The 23,444-nt window shown below is 40.1% G+C and overlaps 2 protein-coding genes across 2 annotated transcripts in view; one reads left to right on the top strand and one right to left on the bottom strand.

Moving 5' to 3' along the window:
• The window catches only part of gpc6b (glypican 6b), an 82,996-nt gene extending 71,668 nt beyond the window's left edge, over nucleotides 1-11,328 (top strand). Inside the window, exons 7-9 of the mRNA XM_030112100.1 lie at nucleotides 6,384-6,520; nucleotides 7,731-7,906; nucleotides 9,160-11,328. Coding sequence (XP_029967960.1) covers nucleotides 6,384-6,520; nucleotides 7,731-7,906; nucleotides 9,160-9,365 — 519 coding nt within the window. The 3' untranslated portion in view covers nucleotides 9,366-11,328. The remainder of the gene's footprint in view (nucleotides 1-6,383; nucleotides 6,521-7,730; nucleotides 7,907-9,159) is intronic.
• Nucleotides 11,329-12,325: 997 nt separating this feature from the next.
• dct (dopachrome tautomerase) lies at nucleotides 12,326-17,356 on the bottom strand. Its single transcript, XM_030112101.1, has 8 exons — nucleotides 16,876-17,356; nucleotides 16,433-16,732; nucleotides 15,690-15,790; nucleotides 14,305-14,471; nucleotides 14,038-14,214; nucleotides 13,792-13,930; nucleotides 13,502-13,703; nucleotides 12,326-12,526 (listed from the first exon to the last, which is right to left on the bottom strand). The coding sequence occupies exons 1-8, from the start codon at nucleotides 17,168-17,170 to the stop codon at nucleotides 12,351-12,353; spliced, it is 1,557 nt and encodes a 518-aa protein (XP_029967961.1). The 5' UTR covers nucleotides 17,171-17,356; the 3' UTR covers nucleotides 12,326-12,350.
• Between the last annotated feature and the right edge of the window lie 6,088 nt (nucleotides 17,357-23,444).

The raw sequence follows: 23,444 nt of genomic DNA, 5'->3' as shown, positions 1-23,444 counted from the left end.
TATTCTCTGTAAACAGTCTTTCCTGTTTGTCCATCTGAGCCAGCCAATTACTTTTTACAGCGGGTAAACATCATACTGTACATTCAGGTCGGTTGAGTGGATTTAATTTCTGATGGGAAAAAAAAAAAAAAAGCACAAGTTTAAAGGTTTTTGGATCATTGCACACCGTGCTGTGTGAGCTGCGATACATTAGAGGCTACTTGTTTATCAGTGTATAAACCCCATGCAGAAGAGCAAACGGCAGCTTGTTCCGAAGGAATTGAGAAAGATAAATCAATGAAAATCATAATAATTAGGCTTGTTTAACTATATGGTTTTCAGTTAAGCCCTGCAGCACATTCAAACTGTGCTTCTCAGAATACATTTAATTAATAGATCGAGGAGACTGAGCATACACTGTATATGTATCAGTAGAAGGAAGAACCAGAGGTTTTATTCACAAATCTCCTCAGGATGAGAGCTCCGGTCTCACATCACGGGTCAGCTAGCCATGAAACCCTCACTTTCACTTTGGACTGAAGGAACAGACAGAACGACCAAGAAAGAGAAGCCAGCGCAGGGTAATAGCGAAGAGGCAGAGGAAGAGAGACAGAAAGGAAGGAGAAAAACACAATGAAGTAATATATAGCTCATGACAGGAAGCAGGGGGGACAGGGCGAAAAGAGCAAAAAAATATATGGCTGAGGGAGAAAGGAAAGCAAAGAAGCGAGCGGACAATAGCACACCTCGCTGCCGCTCTTCATCCTCAAGGTTTAATTTATTACATGATTGGGAATTCTTCTGCAACAAAGGACTGTGAGGGAGAAATCAGGTCATTTTCTGTATTTTTCTGTCATCAAACATGATGACTGCAAAAAAAAAAAAAAAAAATCCCACAGAGCAAGTCTTATTAATGTCACCAAATTCTGATTGTTTTGTCTATTCGCACTTTTTTTTTTTTTTTTTAAAAGAATGTATTTTAATCTTAGATTTCTTAAAAACACTGGACTGGACCTCATCGTTCCAGTGGCTGACTCGATTCTTCATGATAATAAACAAGCCCGTCTTTTGGATGGTGTACATGCACAGTGCATCGCACTGCTGTTAATACCCATTACGGCACCAAATGTGGATTAATCTCCCACTTCAAACAGCGCGCAGCAGATACTCTACCATTTGCATTTGTGACTACAGTGACCAGCTGCTCCTGGAAATTCACAAGCTTTTTTTTTTTTTTACTTTTAATAAATTATATATCAGTTGAATTTTAGTCTTCAGAAGAACCTTTGAGGCTGAAGCCAAATGCCATGCAGATGTTGTGTATGTCGAGCTGAACTGATGATGGTTTTACTGTACAGTTTGACTTGTTTCTGAGTTATTTTCAGTTCACTTGTCAGTGGAGATTCGTACAAACTTCAAAACAAACCATTGAGACTGAAAACCTTCGGTTCATGGTGGGAAACAGGAGTGTATGACATTCTGCTTTACTCACTTATAGTAAATGGCATGATTCATAAAAAGAGGAAGAGCAGCAGAACCACCTAGACCCAGTGGGATTAGCCTTCCACGTATGTATACTGTATACACGGCTGTCTTTCATTGTGAAGCGGCATGAGATGCTGTGAGATCACTGTATTTTTAGCATCTGGTTAATTGCACATTGCTTTGCTGTAGATGCAGGTGTTAATTATCAGGCTCTGTTTATAAAGAACTTTGGCTTCAACACTGTAAAATAAATGAAAGGATTCAGTGTGGCAGTTTATCCATTCCTCCGTCTTTGATACAGTTTTATCCATCGTAGGGTCGTAGGGTGCTGAAGAGGTCTCCTCAGGACAAAACACACACACACACACACACAAACACACACTTTCTCATCTACAGGTCTCTTAAAGTCACCAATGGATCCTTTTGTACTGTGGGAGGAAACTAGAGAAAAGCCACGCATGCACAGGGAGAACATGCAATCCCGACACAGAGAGCCCCTCTATTCTCTCCATTTGGAAACAGTGCTAACCGCTACACCACCGTGCAGCCCAGCACGCTGGGTTAGAATGGAAGGCATACTGTATCTGCAGAGAAGATGCTTTCACATCCTGTAATGAAGTCTTTTGATGTTGTCACTCTTTTAATGAACTCCTAGAGAAATAATGTGCCTTCAAGATTATTTAAATTTGCTGAATGATCTTTTTAAATATCACTAAGTGCATTAATGTGCAAATGAGTGATGTTTAAAACATTTTTAAAAGCTGAAAAAGAAAGAATAAAACTTGAGTACAGTAACACTTTGCTGTCACCTCTGACAGTTTAAGATTTTCCTTGCCGGTGATTAATATGGTTCAAAAGTTTACATGTTATTGAAATCCCATGGAGAAGAACATAAAATAAAAATGACAGTCTTTTCTTTGTTTTTTTTAGAGTGAAAGTTTTGTGTCTGCCTCAGCAGGTCTTATCTATAGGTGTTTCACACTAAAACCACCAGGAATGTCATCAGGAAGTGAAATAGCTGTTGCAGAACATGATAACAGTCATTTGTTAGTGTCACTGCAAACAAACACAACGTAATGTCCCCGTGCGAGGCAAGGCGGGCGGAGGTGTTGTGTCTGTGATCTGCATTGCAAGTTTAATGAGAATGTCAGCGCTGTCAGCAATCTGAGGCTGATTATAATAACAATCTCCTCCTCGGCGCTCTCGCGCACGCCACCAGCACAGCGAAGTGTTCGGCTCCGTCAGAGACTTCCAGCACATCTGTTTCCATGTCATGCACCCCATCTGTGTTTCAGCCACATGGAGATGAATTCTGATGTTTTTTAGAAAAAAAAAAATAAATAGTGAGTTTAATTTGAAATGTATCTCTTGTCTTCCATCCCTCCTCTCTTGTGCTTCTGCTGACTTTCACGTCCACGTTTCTCAAAGACATAGTGCCATCTAGTGTGCAGCTGCGTTGGTTGCATGCAGGGTTGTTTTTGAGCCTGAATTTTTTTTCTCTCTCTCTCTCTCTCTCTCTCTCTCTCTCTCTCTCTCTCTCTCTCTCTCTCTCTCTCTCTCTCTCTCTCTCTCTCTCAGGGATATGAATAGTTCGAAGAAAGTCCTGAAAATTTGCATTCAAGTTTGTGGTATATGCAAGTACAAGTTAAAACAAAAAAAAAAGAAAAACCTCAATGTTCAATTGAGAGCTTTCTTCTAAAAATCCACCTTATATACCTTGTATAGTTTATCTTTTATATATTTACCTTTAATCCACACTGAATTATATTTTCAGTCACAGGCATTCAGTTAAATTCTCATACGTTTTAAACCTGATTCCTCAGATGAGCATTGAAGCGTTTAACAGTTAAACTACGTCAGTTAATATTATAAACCAATCGCAGTGTAAACAGGATTTTTCTTTCTTGAACGGATCAATCCAGATATGTTAAACATTGATTTCATATTTCAGTAACAACTTTTGATTTTCAAACTGTACAAGTAGTAAGAGTGAATGAATGAATACATTTTAAATTGAGGCTTTAAACTGTGTTGGAACAAAACTAAGCTGAAAATATAATGTTGATAATTATATTGTGATCAATAATCATTTTTACATTCATTCATTCATTCATTTTACTGAATTATTTACAGTCTGAAAATTTAACCTTTTTATGCTGAATATATACCCAAAACAGCTTTTGTTCCTGTTTATAAAACATTTTAAATTGAATTTTCTTTAAACCCCTGTGCAAAGCACAAATCCACCCAAAACATTATTATGGGGAAACTTTATTTTTGGTCGTACAAACAACACTTTTATTGCTCCTCAAACATCTGTTCCCCGCCACAAAACAGGGATGATTGTTTTTTTAAATGCATTTTTAAAATTTTCCCTAAAAAAACATATTAGTTTGTTTCTTGCACACAGCAAGGCCTGTCATGATAGTCAATAAATCAATTAATCGCACGATAAGAAAAAATGAGGTCGGTAAGTTTGGCAGGCGCGATAAATTTACATTTTCCAAAGACACTAGGAACGTCTCATACTGACTCATTTCGGCTCCGTAGCGTAATGTTGAGTGTTACATTAATTATAATTTATATATTTATTACAATATTAGCGTTTATCGCAATAAATTCTGGGACAATTAATCGTCCAGCAAAATGTGTCATGGTGACAGGCCTACACACAGCATTCTGTATTATTCTGATGGCTGACTTGTGTACATCGTGGCTGTGAGGAGGTTTTTGTAAATGTCTTACAGAAAATGGAAAAAAAGGTCAATTTTTTTATACAAACTGTCCTTATTCCTAAACTCGGTGTTTCCACTCATTTTTTAAATGTCATTTTCCAATATCAGGAGATTTTCTATTTATTTCATTTTTTAACTACTCTGAAGTGTGTTTTTTTCCTTTTGTTGTTTTCTGTTCAGTATTCTCCATTCATTTGCTGATCAATGTGTTTTCCCTGCGGCTGGGTGAAGCAGCTTAACACTCTTTTTTTTTAATGATTACCTGGTTTATGACAACTTTGTGTGTCAGTGATTCTCCTGAACCTTCTTGTTCCAGCCGCCTGCTCAAAAACCCGCTCCGAGTAAACAGCGTATATTTTCATTTGCTGCGTTCGACGTGGCAAGAACACGTCCGACGAAGGCCGCTAATCAAATGTTTGCATTGCTAGAATGTGAGTAATTCTCAGTTTAAATCACACTTTTCACAGGTCTGACTTTGCCAGCAGATCCAGGGGAAAAAAAAAAAAAAAAAAAAACTGAGAATCTTTCACTTGTTAAACTAAACTTAATGTATGAGGTTTAGTCAAACATTGCCAGTCAATCTCTTGTATTGAGTGCAGCCTTGACCCTCTGGGCAGTATCAGAGCTGCTGAAGTGCTTTGGCATCAGTGTGACAGGATTAACACATCAAAAGCGGTGTCGAGGCCTACAGCAGCGTCACACAGGCAGTACAGCACCTTTCATGTTCTGCTCAGGTTCACTACAATTTCACGTAAGCCAACAGCAAGTCAGACGGAAAAAGATAATGGGGCCAACCTGCTGCTATCAGGCTTTCCTTCAGCTTCACTGAAATATGTCAAATTCTGTGTGTTTGATGAAAGATTGGAGTTCAACAGGCTCAAGTCAGGAAACGATATCTGACTTTGTCACATGGCCGGGATGCAAAGGAGCATTTCAGTCTGACATTCAAGTTGAAATTATTGCTGCGAGCCTGCAATGGTTTTACTTTTTATGATGTCAACTATTGATAGTCTATATAGAAGGGGAATTAGCTCTAAATCATTTAGTTGGAGTCCAGAAGTAAAGATGTCTCGGGGTTTAATTCCGAGATTTATACTTCTTTTGATTCGATGCGGCAACATGTTTTATGATGGTTCTACAAATGAGATGCATCTGGAGGCTTAAAAAAAAGTGAAGCTACACACAGTTAGCACATAATTAACTTGACATCAATCCTAAATCATTTTATATATACATGTCAGGAATATCAAGGGCGTGATTCACTGCTTATTTTTCTTTTAAGAGCACTTTAATTCGTGAGGTGCTGGTGTACTTTGAGCGCGGGGGTGTAAATAAAGAAATCAGAGAGTGTGGAGGCAAAAGGCTTTTCAGGATCACTGTAAGCAACATTATACACAGAGAAAATCAATGCTTCAAACAAATTGTACACAGCACACTGGTGTGGTGCGTTGGAGAAAAGAACACGGCCGGTTAATTCCAAATTTTACTTTGTAGTTACTTCTCCTCAGCAGTTTTTGTGATGAACTTGCTAAGTTGTGCATCTGAATATGAATGGTTTTGTGGTTAGACGTCTCTCAGTGTTGACTCTACAAGGGTTTGGCGAAATGATAACATTGCTGATCCCACTGGACAGTTTCCAGCAACCTGCAGCCTGAACATGGAGAATGAGTGTAGAGGGATCAGCGACACGCGACCTGGTTTGATCTCAAGGGGACAAAACAGGAAATCTGTAGCAACTAATAAATAATAATCTTCATACTTTTATATTTTATGCCCGTTTCTTTGGTTTCTGTTTGTTTTTTTTTCTAAATGTTTCTTTCGATATAATTCTCCAGCAAAGTAACTCCGCGTTATGTAAATGTTGATTGAGATTTTTACATCCTCGATTTCTGTCTCGGAGGAAACTGGATTTGCGTTTCGTCTCTCATCTGAAGGAACAAGAATCGGGATTAAATATTTGATGTAGTGCAACATCAGAGCTTCGCTCACCTACATTACCGTTTAGGGAGATTAACCGTGCTTACTTACGACTTGCATGCCTGTTTGCATTACGCTCCAGACAAGATTATTCATTCAGCCGGTGCAGCATTCACTCATGTACCTACTGTTGATACCTGCTGCTGTTACCCAGGAGGCGGATCTATATGCTGCATCTGTTCACCGGCGGTGTTTTTCTTTGTTCAGGTGATCGACATTAAAGAAAAGCTAAAGCTGTCTAAGAAATTCTGGTCGGACCTGCCCGAGGCGATGTGTGTGGAGGACAGAGTGACCGCTGGAAATGCCAGCGACGAGGACTGCTGGAACGGCCACACCAAGGGCAGGTAAGGCCAGCGGGGCGAGCGCGGCCTGACACAAACAGTTACCCACAAGTCCAAAGTCTGCGCAGCTCGCCCCACGCTAAGCAGTCTAATCCTCGCATTAGGAATCAGATTACTTACTTTAACTGACTTAAACTCTGCTCTGTGTGTGTGTGTGTGTGTGTGTGTGTGTGTGTGTGTGAGATTCGCATATTTTGTGATTCATCCAGCGGGACGGCGTCTCTTTCTTCTTCGTTCAACCTTTGAACTACTTACATAGTTTGATCAGCTCTGAGCTCTTTTTGCACATTTTTTTTTTCTGATTTAATGTGCCATCTGGAATTTAAAAAGAACTAATTTAATTTGTGAAGGAAAATATCCAGTTGAGTGTTTCTGTAGTAACTTCTGAGGTCAAAGTCACTTTCATTCACGTTTCCTCAATAATTTTATCCACTGCTTATATATATATATATATATATATATATATATATATATATATATGTATATATATGTATATATATAAAAAAAAAGCAGAAACAATGCTCAGAGTGAAATCAGTCCGAGGTATCTGAGTTTTCACTCTGGAGGTGTACGTTAACCGAGGTGACCTGGGATTACAGGAAACAAAAGCTGGAGTGTCAGATGATTGGTGGTCCGCTCTCACATGACAGCCTGCTGCTTATTTATCGGACTGGAATGCGGCCGGCTGACGTGTTTTTTTTTTTTTGTTTTTTTTTCCCAGAAGTGTGTCGGAGCGTTGCCCCGTATGATTTGTTCAGATGTTAATTTTGAGAACATGGTGTAACCTCGCTGAGGTTTTCCGCAGCCCTCCAGGCAAACCTCAAGAGAACGGGAAGTCATTAGAGCAGGCCGCCGACCTCTTCGCCTTCGGTCGGCTCCCATGTGTCAACAAAGAGCGTTTTGTGAGAGTCCTCTGCTTTTTGAAGCGACCAGTTTACAACTAAATGGATTGTGTTTCTTCTGTATAAAATATTAAAAAAATTAGATTTTGGGGAAGTACAGACCGAGCAATAGTTTGGTTAGAGAGTTAAAATTGATTTTTATTACTACACAAATGTATTACTTAGCATTTTTCATTGATGAAAACAACACAGAAGAAGAAGCTTTTCAATCAGAAGGGTGTCGGATCGTTCACATTTTACCCTTTTGTATCATGTTTTATGGATGTTCAAAATAAAACTCCTCAATAAAAGCAGAAACATTTATTATGCAGGTACTTTCCGGAAGTGCAGAAGGACGGCCTCACCAACCAGGTGAACAACCCCGAGGTGCAGGTGGACATCACACGCCCCGACACCTTCATCCGGCAGCAGATCATGGCTCTGAGGGTGATGACCAACAAGCTGAAAAACGCTTACAATGGCAACGATATCTACTTTCAAGACTCAAGTAAGATTTTCAACAATACTCCCATGTACACAAATGTGATTGTTCTTTTTTTTAACGTAGATCAGAAGGAGTAGTTTGCTTGTTTCTTAGCGCCGCCCTCCCCACCCTGTTCGGTCAGGTTCATGCTCCAGCTGCTTGTCACTCATCTTGATAATCTGTCTTCTTTGAAATGCTGCCGAACCTTGAGGCAGCGGTGATCAGCAGCAGGAAAGCTGCAGAAGGCAGCGGAGATGCCAATATCTAACATCAGCGGTTTGCAATAAAAAGTCAGTGCAGTTCTGGTCTTCATCAGTGAAAATAAATCGTGCTCAAACAGCGAAGTAGTCTTGCATTATTTTTGATTGATTTAGATCTGTTACCAGAGATATTAACTATCAAACATGAATAACCCAAAATATGATGAAAGTTTATGTTTACATATACTCATCATGAACATCAGTAAAGAAGAATTTCACTTTGCTTAGATTTAAGAGACAAACTTTTTTTTAAATCATAATTATATTTGTCTATTTGTCTCATTACAGACATACTGTATTTATCTTGTAATAATGTCAGCCGTGACATCCTCCTGTAAAAGACAGCATTCAAAGTTTTACCAACTGTATTGAAAATATTTAACCGTTGACTATAGATTTATTAATAACTATTGGTTATTATTACTCTTTTTGTCATCCCTCTCTAATTTCTAGTATGGCTTTTTTATTAAACAAATTTACACCATTGTTGATGTACTTCACAATCAAGCTTTTCATATGTTATTCAAATTTTTAGTTATTTAGCTCTGTATATCGTATATTTTTCCCTGTGTGGAGCCTGGTCCTTCCGTTCTGATGTTAATGGTTTAATCCGTGTGTGTATGTGTGTGTGTGTGTGTGTGTGTGTGTGTGTGTGTGTGTGTGTGTGTGTGTGTGTGTGTGTGTGTGTGTGTGTGTGTGTGTGTGTGTTTGAATGAGTGAATATGACTGATGGTGTAAAGCTTATTGAGCCTGCTCAAGCAGCAAAGTGCACTATATAACTTCCATTTGTCATTTACAGTGTGAACCAGGTAGTTGCCAAGTCTATAAAAATGCGAAGGAGAGGTTTCTTATGACAGTTTTCAAATAATCATCGTCCTTTTTTTTTTAACCTGTTCCTCATACAGTTGGATAAAGTTTAAATTTCTGTGTAAAAGAAGTTTGAAGTTCTGCAGCCCGGTTGAGCCGGTGCTGCTGAGCCGTGCTCACCCTGGCTCCTGTTCCGTTCTGGTATTGCAGGCGATGAAGGCAGTGGCTCGGGCAGTGGCAGCGGCTGCACGGAGGTCTGCCCCACGTACACGGACAGTGGCGCCACAGAGACCCCGGTGGTGAGAGCCGACCGGAGCGGGCCTGTGCAGGGCTCGGCCCCGCTCTGCGCACCGTCTGTAGCCCTGCCAACCATGCTGGCCCTCTCTGCCCTGGCACTTCACCGACAATGGAGATAATGCTGGAGGAACGGGCTAAACATGGACAGCAGGGTTTGTTTTTTTTTTTTTTTTGGTTTTTTTCCCCTTCTTTGCAGTTTTTTGTATTCTGGCAGATTGGAGCTACAGTCAAGCAGACAGCATCCAGGCTGCTGGCCTCGTGGCGAGAGGAGTCTGCTCTGAAAAGGAGAGCAGTCATACATCATGATTTCCCACTTTCCCAAAGATCGTGCAGTGCCATCCTCTGACTTTTTTTTACAGCATCTCTTCTCCACCGAGCACTAATGCTGACCCAACGAACTCTGCTTCAGAGATTTAAAAAAAAAAAGAAAAAAAAGATCTATCTATTTCTTGCACATATGGCCGGTATTAATGTAGGTCTCCATGTGGAAAATATAACACGCACTTTGATTGTTTTTGATTTTTGAAATGCAAAAATGTTTGTGTGTTGGAAAATGTTGAGAATGTGGCTATTTGATGCTCCTGAAAGGAATAAAAAAAAAAAAAGTCATTTTATTTTAAAAGAAATCCTGATGATCTAAGTGAGAGAAAATTGAGGAGTGTGGTTTTTCACCTTCAGCTGAGATTGAACGCTCGCTCCACTTTCATCAGCTCATGTGCCATGTATTGATTAATGACCTGAATCATAAAACATCTGATGTTATATTGTTTCATTTTAGATCAAATGCCACTTCTAAATTGTTTTTTTCTATGTTTGCCAATATTTTCAATCATCTAGGATTCAAACTGCACTACGTCTGTCATTGGTCATGAAATCTGCACAAAGACTTACTTATGCATAAAAGTTTACCCTGCAACAGTTTTGTTTTCGGCATGTCTTCATGCAGGTTTTCCTGGCTTGGTTTCGACTGCCTGAACAGAATTATAACGGTGCATTCATTCAAAAAGAATGAAAGTCCCTTCAATGTACAGGTGCATCTCAAAGAACTGGAATAAAAAAGCTTTTTTTCTTTCCATAAATGCATTGAAACTGATACATTTATGCATTTTCAAATGTATCATACACAAATGGAGACATTTCAAGCTTCTTTTTAAAATGTGTTCAATATGATCTTGGGTTATTAGTAATACAAAATCTAAATTATATGTGTATATTGAATGTCAAAGAATATTTTCTGATACTGATAGCTTCTTAATGATATTCTAATTTGTTTGATATGCATCTGTACAGTTATTCTCTCAGAGCAGTCCTGGTTCCTGGAGTTACAGGGTCTACATCTCGATGCCAAATCAATATTTCCCTGTCAGATGAGGCTAAATACACAAGATCTTATACACATTTTTCAGATTTAAACTGTTTTCTTCATCTGAAGTGATTACAGTTTGGGTTTCTACATAACCACTCTGCAGCATCAGCGCAAAATAAGACAATAACTCAGCACAACCTCAGATAAATAAGTGTTGCTGTGCTTTACAGATTTATTTGTCTGGTATTATAAGGAAAGGTCATGCAGATTACTTCGGGGTTGCGTCCCATTTATTATCCTTAAAGAGGCATGCACATTTAAAAGGTGAAGCACATCCATTTAATACCAAATTAATATCACTGAAGCAAGTCGTGTGCTGCTGTAATCTCTGTATTAATTTACAGTAATTTGGTCCTATATTGTTTTCTAATGTATGCCCAGAATGGTGGACAAATATTTGCAAAATGTATTTTTGATGTTTCATAAATCCTGGAATCGCTTAAATAGGAGCTGTGTTTGCTAATTTTGCATGTGATTGAATAACCAAAGCCTGTCCTCTGTGTGGATAACTATCATTGAAACGAGCACCGTTGAATCCAAATTAATATAGCGAAACTGAAATTATATTTAAGGGAAAAAAAAAAAAATCATAATACCACAATTGCAGAAAGTGGAGGAATTAATAGGGACGAGGAGTAGCAAAAAAAAAAAACCACACAGTGGTTACTAGAAATGCAAAGAAAGGGCCCCTAAATTTATCTGGAAAGCTTGAATGGTTATGTCTGCGGCACAGACAGGCTTGAAGCCGACCACAGTCACCTGTGAAATGAGAATCTGTGGAGACCGGACAGGGCTGAATGCTTGAGCGGAGCTCCTCAGTAGAGCGTACTTATAGAGAATGTGAGAGGCCTGGCAGTGCTGAGGGGGGCGGACAAAACCAGCCTGTATGTACATCCACTGTTCTGAGAGCCCGTCAGGTTCATCACCGACCAGGCCAGCTAAGCTTACATATCCGCAGAATTACTCTTTATTATCCCTCCGCTGTGTATCAAATGAATATTTCTTCAGCATTTTTTTTTTTTTTTTTAAATTGCATTTACGTGTGCATTCGCATCCACACTGCAACGACACAAACGGAGAAAATATGTCCAACTTCTCATTTAACAGCATTCTTTATTATGACTTTTGATCTTCACAGGATGCCCTTTTTATGTTTTGTATCATTGAAGTTTTTGAATATTTTTGCAATAAAAGAATAAAAAGTGGGCTGTGGTCAGACAAGTCTTCAAAAAACTAGAGTGTGCAGAAAAAAAAAAAGCTTACATGTGAGCATTTTTTTACGAGTACTGCATCACTGTATGAATTTAAATCCATGTGAAGGAAAAAAGTCTGGAATCTAGTTTCAAACTGAAGGATGAAGAACCAGTTGAGCAACATATGCCTTACTGTTTTTCACTGCAATTACGATGATTGCATTTGTGTTTTGTTACTGTTCTTGAGAATAAATTGTTATTAAAAACATTCCAATAGATTTGTACTTGTGGTAACTTTGTAAAAACAACAGAAAAAAAGGGAGGACACACTTCTCTTGGGTATTTTCTAGAGGATCGTTACATTACTGGTTAAAGTATACATTCATCATGATTGTTCTTACTTGAAATTCTGTTTAATACTTCAGAAGCACAAATGTAATCAATTACAGGATTAGTATTTTCCACTTGGTTGCCAGTCGAGCCCGGAACGTTGTAACTCCTGCTGCTCGGTCGCTCTCAGGTAGTCGCGTTACCACAGGTGAAATCTAGGCCTCCTCTGTGTACTTTCTGTTGGTGAAATCCGCTTTTATCAGCGGCTCAAAGCCTCTGTTCCTCCGCTGGCGCAGGTAGAGCACGAAGATAAGGAGAAGCACCAGGAGGCCGATGAAGACTCCCCCCAGAGTGGAGCCCAGCACGAACACAGAGGGTCCGCCGTCCACGTCTGTCAGACAGGAGAACAGGAGGAGATACGGACTCAAACCTTTGTACCGCTGAAGAAACTAATTTATTCCGTGCTAAATTAAACGTTTCTGTTTCTATGTAATCAACAGACTTTGGTGAAGCCAATTTCAACCACTAAAAAAAACACTAACTCTACTGTCATGTATAGGTGTCTGAAATTAAGCCATTACGATACACAATTTATTGGCAAGAAAGAAGCTTAAATATGACTTTTTGGACTAGGTGTATGTTTAAAAACACACATGCTGTAACTGTACAGTGCATTTTATCAACAAATGTGTCAAACATTTCCATAATTGTAACAAATTCTAGATTTAAGATAGTCCAGGTTATAATAAATCAGTGTTCAGCCTCATTTTATTTGTCACAGTAAATATGGTATTTTAGCCCAATTAAAGGCTAATATGATGTATCTCATTCAGTGTTAGTACTTATTCACATAACTGTAGGCCATAGTTAGCAGATTACACAGATTCTGGTCTCTAGATTGACTTTTTAAATACTTAGAATCCTGACTAGTCCAACCAGGAATTAATAAATTGAAAGTTCCCACTTCTCTGTTATCATTTAGATACTTAATTTCATCTCACGTAAATGAAACTCGTGCTTAAGTACAATTTACTTCATGTGATCAACGCTTACAAAGTCATTCTGCTGAGTATGTGAATAATTTTGAATGATGTAAAGTCTGTTAATCTGAATCTATGCATCCAAGTTTTTTCTGTTAAAAGAAAGATTTATGTTTCAAATTTGCAATACTTTAATTTTGACATATTTTATTGTTTGAGAAAATGGATGTTTTATGTGGCTAAGTTGAATTGAATGCCTGAAATAATCGAAAATATAAATATTTCTTCGTACTCATCTGACCTCTGTAAATCCTTTGTACTCACGAAAGTCGAATTCAAGTCTGTGCAAACTGCATTTCCCATAATCCCTTTCAGAGTTTGCTCACCGTCCAGGGAAATGGCGTAGGAATACCCCAGCTGCTCAGACGTGACGTAAATCTCCTCGTTGGTGATGGGAGGGAAAAAGGGCACCATGTTGTAGTCCCTGTTGTGACCGATGGGGGCCATCTCGTCCGGGAAGGTGGAGTTGGTCGGAACGAACCTCCTCATCCACTCGTCAAAAATGGCGTCGGTGAACGCATGCAGCACCTGAGAGCCAGAGGCAGCAGAGACGCCGTTTACCGCCGAACCATTCACCGTAGGCGATCAGGAAATGGTGACCACGGAAGATTCTGACCACAAAGATGGGATCGTTGGCGGCAGAGTGAGACAGAGAGCTGGTTCCGTTGAGCAGAGAGTGGACCAGGTTGTGGAGGTTGTCCACTGTTTCATCCAGCTCCCCATCTGGCTTGTCGTACCCTTCCAGAGCGTTCCTGTGGGTCAAAAAAGATATTTTCAACTCTAGATCTACAAAGTATTTGTATCACAGAAGAAGTTAAATGAAAAAGAAGCCTGGCGGCACCAAGTTTCAGAGTAATACCGAAAGCTGAAGGAGGAGTTGGTGAAATAAGGAGGGCTGTCAAAGTCTCTGATTCCAAGACAGCTTCTGACGTCGCTCATGCTGGGGAGGGACTCGTTGCTTCTCTCCATCACTCCTCTCTGAATGAAGCCCTCGCTGGTCCCGTTGCAAAGAGTCACCAGGCGATTGTAGTCGTCCAGACTGGATAGAAAGAAGAGTTTGAAGTGAATAAAATGGGAATAAATCCTCTTCCTAAAGTGTGTTTGCTTCCGGCAGCATGTCGGCGCTGACCTGTTGCAGACCACGCCCCATCTGGAGAACCTGGACTGGCCGCTGATCAGAGAGGGATTATCGGGGTTCCTGCCGCCCAGCATGGAGTCGGTGCACACGTCGCAGTCATTCCGGCCTGTGGCGAAGTTCCAGTACGGGATGGCGAAGTTCTCATTGCCAATCAGCCTCTGCAGGGAGAAGATACATTCTGTTGTCATTGATTAGGCTACTTTATAGCATCTGATCAGCACCGTGGGTTTTTGGGAGCCGCCACATCTGGATTGCTACAGAAGACTTTAGTTTGTTCCCAGTCTGGAATATTTCCTCTCCACTCATCGTTTCTGAACTCCGCTCTCCATGCTGACCATAAAAGAAACTGCATATTTATTCATCTATTCTACATCCATTTTCTACAAACACTTTTTTTAAAAGTGTTGTCGTGATGGACAGAAGCCTTTTTCATACACATTGCACTTTATTTTCCCAACCGGCAGTTTCTTTTTTCAAAGCTGATCACATTTAAGACAGAAAGAACCACAGATGGTCGATTGCAAAACAGCAATCAAATGTCATTTTTTTATGTGCTGCTTTCAGAAAGAATTCAAAAAATTGAAGTGAAAAAATTGACTCAAAGTAGAAAATGAGAGCCGATAGGTCATATATCAGTGGGGTTATAGTGTAACATGGAAGTATCCTTCAAAAACTCAGTGCAATCACAATTCAGAAGATGAAAAATGTAAAGTGAACAGAAATACATCTGTATGGATTTAAACCTCAATCTTCTTGCAGTGATCTTACCTTGACTTGAAATACCAACCACAACAATCCATGCTTTAAAATCATAATAAATAGCTCCAAAGACTTTATTGTATTGCGTATCACACTTAAAGAGTGCTAAAGATTCCTCCATCAAACTGAATAAATGTACTCCCTAACCCTACTTCACACACACACACACACACACACACACACACACACACACACACACACACACACACACACACACGCTCAGTCTCGTATTTCTATTCTTGTGGGGACCTTCCATTGACTCCCATTCATGTCTAGCCCCTAACTCTGACCCTTACCCTAACCCTAACCCACACCACAACAAAGCCTAACCCTAAAGAAATGTTTTTGCACTTTTACTTTTTTAGGTAACAACAACATGGTCAAGAAAACACTGTTTCTCCTACTTAGGACCAGAAAAAGGTCCCCACAAGGCACGTCGTTCCACGTTTTGCTATCCTTGTGGGGACATTTGGCCCCAACAAGGATAGAAATACGAGAACACACACACACACACACACACACACACACACACACACACACACACACACACACACACACCTGAAGGACAAGAGAAAACATTTGGAATCTGATGCATTACTTCAGAAAAACTCACATACCTGCAGATCTCTTTCAAAGCTCAGGAGATGATACCTGTGCCAGGTAATGAATGCTGGACCTTTGTGTGAGAAATCAATGGCTTTGAATGGACGCCCTGGACCTGCGGGCAGATTTCATGTTAGATCAGCTTCTTCTCATATAGCGAAAACAGAAATCATCGCCATAAATAATACAGTATTTCTTATTACTTTTTCACTAAAATATGAAACACAAGTTGAACACTTCCTTGTAATGACGGATTTACTATATGACAGAAAACATTTTTGGCTCAGAATTACGAGTATATTTTGCATGTTTTCTCTTCTATAGTGTCAAATTATGACAGAAAATACCACAACAATAACCAGTGCATTAAATAGCATATCCTTCATTTCCCAACACTATTGAAAACAAAACCCGCTGTCTATGGGTGTCACATTTATTTTTATCCAATGCAGGCTAACACATCTTAACAACTCAATGTGCGCTGCTTTTCCTCAGAGCAGTTTATTTCATTGCTATAGATTTTTAAAGCTTTTCTGCATTTCTTGTATTTCAGATGAATTCCACACAAATATATCAGTCACAATAAACTTGTCATTAAAATGGGGCTCACTAATCTTAACATGTTTGTAAAAGCAGTTTAGGGTTGATGTCAAGCGTATTTCTGTGTTTTCACAATCCTTGTATTACTATAACAATTATTAACAATGATTCCAATTAACCAGACTAAATATCTGTGGTCAGAATGGTGCAAATTTACCTAGAAGAGTGTCTCTCACTGAGTAGTAATGCTGCCAAACGAAGAAGTCATAGATGGAGATGTTGGCGATCTGCGGCTCGGTGCCGTTGGGTCCCAGCAGTCCCAGCCAGTGCTGAGTGGCGATGACAAAGTCCGGGTGGACGGTGGTCTTCGCCAATTCCAGAGCGTCCAGGAATTCTTGGAGCTCTTCAGGGGTCAAGGAGTGAATATTTTTCCGCACCACAGGAGCTTTCCTCTGGTCACAGTTTGCTCCAGTCCAGCCAAACTTACACTGGCCACAGTTATAGCCTGCAAAGTTACCTGGAATATAAAAAAAGCGAACATTAAATGATGGTGGAATTCACGTTGATGATGACTCTGGCTCCGCTTTATCTTGCTGACTCTAACCCCCCCTTCAGCGGATTACTGAAACTGCCTTTTATTCTGCTTTTTTTAAGACTCACCGATGCATCTGCATGTCTGATTGAAGAATTTGGTGGGCCATCTCTCCCTGTCGTCAACGTTTCTCAGCCTGTACGGCCCCCCCCAGGGTTTGGTGTCGACTCGGACGGCAGAGCAGATTCCTCTCCCGGACAGAGAGCCGCACACGTTGGCGGGGTCTGAGCCCAGAGCGGGGCAGCACTGCTTGGACTGGATCCCCTCCACCGTGCAGCAAGCCCGAGGAAACTGAGACTCCGCCGGCTGAGGGCAGGACAGGAGGAGACAGAAAAGCCCCCCCAGACCCAGCGCAATCATCATATTTCACCTGTTTCCTCTCCTCCAGTCGGTGGTGACGAATCAGTTTGTAGATCAACACTCGGCGGGATCACGGCCAGTTAGTTCCTCCAAAAGGGTATGAAATCTCACTCTGCCACGGTCCTCTTTTGTTGTGTCTTCGATTTAGATTCGGTGATAGTTTTGACGACGGCGGAAACAAGCTAAAGCCAAATCATGTTGTGTTCCAGTTGGTTACATGCACATTAAGACTGGCTCTATATTCCGTTCTTGCTTTTGTGGAGAGGGATTAAACCCTTGGTCTTGTGATGATCACCTGACAGCAGAGCTGTGAGTTACATTGAGAGCTGGATGCATATCAAGAAGCTGCCTGAAGGGACGATCATGTTTTGAATGGCCACTTTGTAAGAAAAAATGTTTTATTAATTTCAGCTGAATCATTTTCATCTCACCAAACAGTCTCCTGGAAGTCAGCACTCTCACCGCAGTTATGAGGAAGTTTCTTTGAAGATGAGCAAATCAGTTGAATCTTTCCGGAGGTTTTTCACACTGTGTCAAACTTTTAAAGTGCCAGCTCACTTTTTGGGATCCCAGCTTTAAAGCTCAAGTCTGAACACACACATTTTTGCTGACTTATGAAAATAAGATGCTACTGATGACTGCTGTTTTGAGGTAAAAGTCCTTCATTCAAAATATTGAAGAAGAAATTATAAATCTGCAAAAAGATTAAAAAATTATCACACTTGCCATTTTGCAGCTATGTTCTCACACACACCCCTATAATGATGCATGCAGTAAGAATACCCAATACTCCTCCCCACTGTGTTTACTTCTATATGTGCTGATTAAAAAATAAAGGGGGCACATAATCATTACAGTGTAAGTTAGTCAGACTCCTGTGATATCAACCCGATCTGTTAGGAATCAATACTGATGGCGAATCAATTTCAACTGCTGCTGTGAAACTGGACAGAATCAAACAGGTAGAAATGAGAAGCAATTAGCAAGACAACTCCCGTTTGGAAACGGCTCTGCAGGCAGCGGACTGGTTTCCCCTCTATGTATTTTCTGATTGATTCTTGGCTGGTCATACATTTTTCAAGTGCCCTCACCATTAACGGCAGAAATCTGCAACACACACCAGGTGCTCAGGTGATGCACCTACTGTGCCAGGAGGGTTTGCTGTGTCTCCCAGCAAAGTGTCAACAGATACCAGGAAACAGGGAAATACTGCAGGAAACATGAAGGAGGCCGTAGCAGAGCAACGATCCAGCAGTAAAACAGCAGGAAAGGGAGGAGCACTGCTTTCATGACTTCCTGCAGACCACTGCAGTGCACGTTTCTGCCCAAACTGTCAGGAAACTAGACTCCATGGAAGTAGCGTGAAAGGCCGGCTTTCCCATGTGGAGCCTGTTCTGACGCCATGCTGCTCGACTGGCATTCGCCATAGAGCGACAAAACTGGAATACTGGCCACTAGAGCCATGTTTGCCATGCTTACCTTTTGGCCTTTGTGTTTGAGGTTTGACAGCCAGTCAGGGGCGGAGTAGAAGATCACAGTGGGGAGGAAGGGAGAGGAAGTCAGGTCTGAAGTGAGAGGGAAAAGGAAGGGAAGAAAAAAACTTAACATGAATCTAAACTAAGACGTGACACTAAACATGAAACACTGAGCATTAACACACTTGAACAGACATAACAGTGAATGAAATAACGGTGTCAGTGACATAACATCCTCAACCGTTTGCAGTAATGATTATTCAACTCATTGGTGCATAAAGGTCATATCAAAATGAACACAATGTTACCACCTAATACCCCTGATTAATGGATTATGATTCTCTATATTCGGGAATTGATCTGAATCGGCAAAACACAAGTTAACAGGAAAAACAAAATGAAAAATCACATTTGCGTCTTTATTAAAGATATTATTACAAATAGTAGAAAATTCCAAGATGTCAGTGAATGTGGTAGTGTTCAAGTCTAAAGAAAAACCCCTAAAGGCAGACGTAAGGTTCTTCAAAGGATTTTAAAAGGGTCCCATTTTCTTAGAATACCTCAGTGGAAAATGTTGAGGTTTTGTGACTCAGTTCATGTGATCTGGTGTCAAAGTCCTGATGGCATCAAGATTAACACAAACTCTGTCTTTATGAGTTACCTGTGTAGTATTATATTATTCTGTACATACATTTGCCATTGCTGCACTTTCCATCATTGTTTAAATAGTTCTTTGATCAATTTTTCTGATAAAAACATTCAACTTTGCATGACCCCCCCTTTTCTTTCTGATTTTTTTTTCCATTCGCTTAGACCACAGAGGTTACAAAGGGTGAAAACATGCAGACTTCCATGAGGTTGCGCTTGTGACTTCACACAAAATACTCCTTATCTCTGTGGGGAGAGTAGCCTTACTTTTATTTAACTCCCCTTGAGCAGTAAACATAAACCAATCCATCAACAACCACAATGGCCTTTGTGTGGAGCCTGAACTCTGCTCTCAGTTATGTTTCATCATGAGTTAAACCTCTGATCCTTGGCGTTGTCTGACACCCTCTAACCCACATGCATTCCAGCAGACTGCCATGTGACTGCTCTGCTTTAAGAACATGTAGATTAAGGAGAGTCTATCATTTTCAAACACATTGTTACAATACTGTTGAATGACCTCCAAACTTTTAATTTCATATCAAACATGTCATTTACAGATATATATATATACATCCATACATTATATATCTAATTCAATATGCCTGAAGAGGGACAGAAAGAAGTAAATATCAACAAAAACAGTAAAACCAAACATCTGGAATGATCTTTTTCAATTTTCCTTTTTGTGAGACAAGCGCATATCAGACAAATGTCAGCTAGCTTTAAAAGAGGCAGAGTATCAGATAAAGCAGAGAGTGTGTAGCCGGAGCAGACATGGATGTGGCTTCATGAGAAAACTCATGTGTGACCACTGAGTCCTTCACACAACTGCCCCTGTCCGGATGGCTGCACACAACAGGATTACCCAGCAGCATTCCTGGAAGTCAGATGGAATTTCTCCATTGAAATTATGTCACATTAATGTCAGTAAATAAGTGCATGTGTGTGGATTTAGAATCCAGTGAATTCACCTGTGCTATGCTCTGCTGTTCATCACAGTCACGGCTTGACACGAGAACCAAACGGGATGCTGCGCGGATAAAAATCAAAACCTATCACAGCAATCTGAAAATGTTTAATCTTATCTAAGATAAATGAAAATAATGTTTACTACTGCAACATTCAGTAAAGTAATTTATGGAAATTTACAAAAAACTAAGGAGAATTAGCTGATACATTTTTGTCACAACAGACTTTAAGGATAATTAAATTGTACTCCTCATATGAAACCGCTGTGTACTAAACAAGCTCCTCTGTGGTATTGTGCACCAAGTATGTGATTAACGCTGGAAAGCTGGTGTTGATGGTGGTGAAGGGTGAAAGGTGTTGGCTGAAGGTTTGTTGTGGTATTAGACATGTGATGAGCCCAGTGGGGCGGGGGGGGGGGCGGGGGGGGGGGGGGGGGGGGGGGGGGGGGTCAGGGTGGAGGCAGGAATGTGTTTGTATCAGTAAGACGAGGAAATCCCAGCTGACAGAAGCAGGAGGAAGGGACTGATTTTAAGTCTGATACCAGAAGTATAAATTCTCTCAGAATCTCTCAAATCCATCCACTGGGGGCAGTTTGGGGTTCACTGTCTTGCTCAACTTCAACATGTGGACAAGTGGGGAATTAAACCTGCAACCTTTCAACTGCCAGACAACCCACTCTACGAGCCGAGCCACATATAATGCTCTGATGTATCTGAAAGAGTGGCCACCGCCAGTCATCTGACTGAGCTTAAGCCAAGAGCATTGTGATGAAGATGTAATGAAGAACAGTCCAGTGGATTTGAAAAATATTTTGTGTTTTTAAAGAATCTCCAATATACTTACAACAAAGTAGGTAATGACATTTTTTTGGTTCATGAAATTCTGCATAGCTTCAGCCTGCAATTTTTCACTTTGATCAGGATTTCTTTATTGAGATCCATGGGAAGAAATCCCACTGGGGTGTTTCCCCCATCCTGCCCCACATTTTGAAACCACTAGATTAGGTTAAAATTAAGGGTTGCACAATTAGTAGGCATAACTGCAGCTAAGAAATTAATGTTGGTCATTGCAATGTCGAAGAATCACATGAAAGCACAAAAACATGATACTCGAGTCATACTCTGTACAGAAGCCTGCTGTGTTTGAAAAGGGGAATTTAAAAAAATTAGATCATATCAGATTATGTCTCTGAAATAACATTAAGACAAAGACGGTTCTGTTCTTTTGAGATTCTGTGTATTCTAGGAAGAGTTTTATTACCGTTTTCAAAACACACATGACTGCAAGTGTGAGTGTGAATGTGTGCAGGCATTTCGATTGCTGAGGAAAGTCAATCCTGCAGACTGCAGGAGGATAGGTTAAAACGTCTGTGAATAAAACAACAAAAAAGAAACATTTTTACACATATTTTATATTTATATGTATGTATGTATGTCGGAACGGGGAGAAAAATACAACAATTTACCGAGAAAATGCTATCCATGGATCCCCAAAGATGCAAATCAAGTGGAATGGTTAAAGCAAAACCTAATGCAGAATTTCAGCATAGATTGTATAGATTTCTTAACTTAAATTTTGATATATAGGCAAAAACAGCTATGATTTTCTTGTATATATATTCATGTTATTAAAAAGTTAAGGGCCAGACAGTAAATGAGGGTTGTGCATGTTTTCATTTCCATGGAGACAGTTATCATCATAAATTTACTATAGTCAAAGTATGCCTCCTTTTTATTAATGCAAAATTGAGTTCTAAAATAAAAATACACACGTGGACAAAATTGTTGGTACCCTTTGTTTAATGAAAGAAAAATTCACAGTGGTCAGAGAAACAACTTCAATCTGACAAAAGTAGCGATAAATAAAAATTGTATGAACTAATGAAAGTTCGACATTGCTTCAACAGATTTGAAAAAATAAACTCAAGAAACAGGCCTGGACAAAAATGATGGTACCCTTAGAAAAGACTGAAAATGATGAGACCAAAGCGACATGTCAGTCCAAGGTGTGTCCACGAATTAGCATCACAGGTGTCTACAATCTTGTAATCAGTCAGTGGCTCATATACAGAGCGACAGGTAGTCACTGTCCTTTTCGGTGACATGACGTGTACCACACTCAACATGGACCAGAGGAAGCAAAGGAGAGAGTTCTCTCAGGAGATTAGAAATACAATTATAGACAAGCATGTTAAAGGTAAAGGCTCTAAGACCATCTCACCATAAAAAAGCCAGACTGAAATTTGCCAAACTCCATGATGACAAGCCACAAAGCTTCTGGGAGAATGTCCCATGGACAGATAAGACAAACATGGAAGTTTTTCCAATGCATATCAGCTCTATGTTCACAGAAGGAAAAATGAAGCATATCAAGAAAAGAACACTGTCCCTACTGTGAGACATGGAGGAGGCTCTGTTATGTTCTGGGGCTGCTTTGCTGCATCTGGCACAGGAATCTGTACAAGGTACAATGAAATCTCAATACTATCAAGGGATTCCAGAGAGAAATGTGCTGCCAGTGTCAGAAAGCTTGGTCTCAGTCGCAGGTCATGAGTCTTGCAACAGGACAATGACCCAAAACACACAGCTAAACATACCCAAGAATGGCTGAGAGGAAAACACTGGACTGTTCTCAAGTGCCCTTCTATGAGCCCTGACCTAAATCCTATCCAACATCTTTGGAAGGAGCTGAAACATGCCGTCTGGAAAAGGCACCCTTCCAACCTGAGGAACTGGAGCAGTTTGCTCATGAGAAGTGGCCGAAATACCTGCTGAAAGGTGCAGAAGTCTCACTGACAGTTACAGGAATCGTTTGATTGCAGTGATTGCCTCAAAAGGTTGTGCAATTAAATATTAATTTAAGGGTACCATCATTTTTGTCCAGGCTTGTTTCATGAGTTTATTTTTTTTTTAATAATTCTGTTGAAGCATGGTTGAAAAGCAATGTCAAACTTTAATTAGTTAAATTTCATAGAATTTTAGTTTATTAACTTTTTTCAGATTCAAGTTGTTTCTCTGACCACTGTGAATTTTTCTTTCATTAAACGAGGGGTACTAACAATTTTGTCCAGGTATGTACAACAATTTACCTATAAAATGTTTATCTAAGGATCCCCAAAGACGTGAATCAAGTGAAACTGTCAAACCTAACCCTAATGCCGAATTTCAGCATAGATGTTTTAC

Source organism: Salarias fasciatus, chromosome 16 (assembly GCF_902148845.1).
Source record: "Salarias fasciatus chromosome 16, fSalaFa1.1, whole genome shotgun sequence".
Classification (NCBI taxonomy): Eukaryota; Metazoa; Chordata; class Actinopteri; order Blenniiformes; family Blenniidae; genus Salarias; species Salarias fasciatus.
This window is presented reverse-complemented; position numbering and strand designations above follow the sequence as displayed.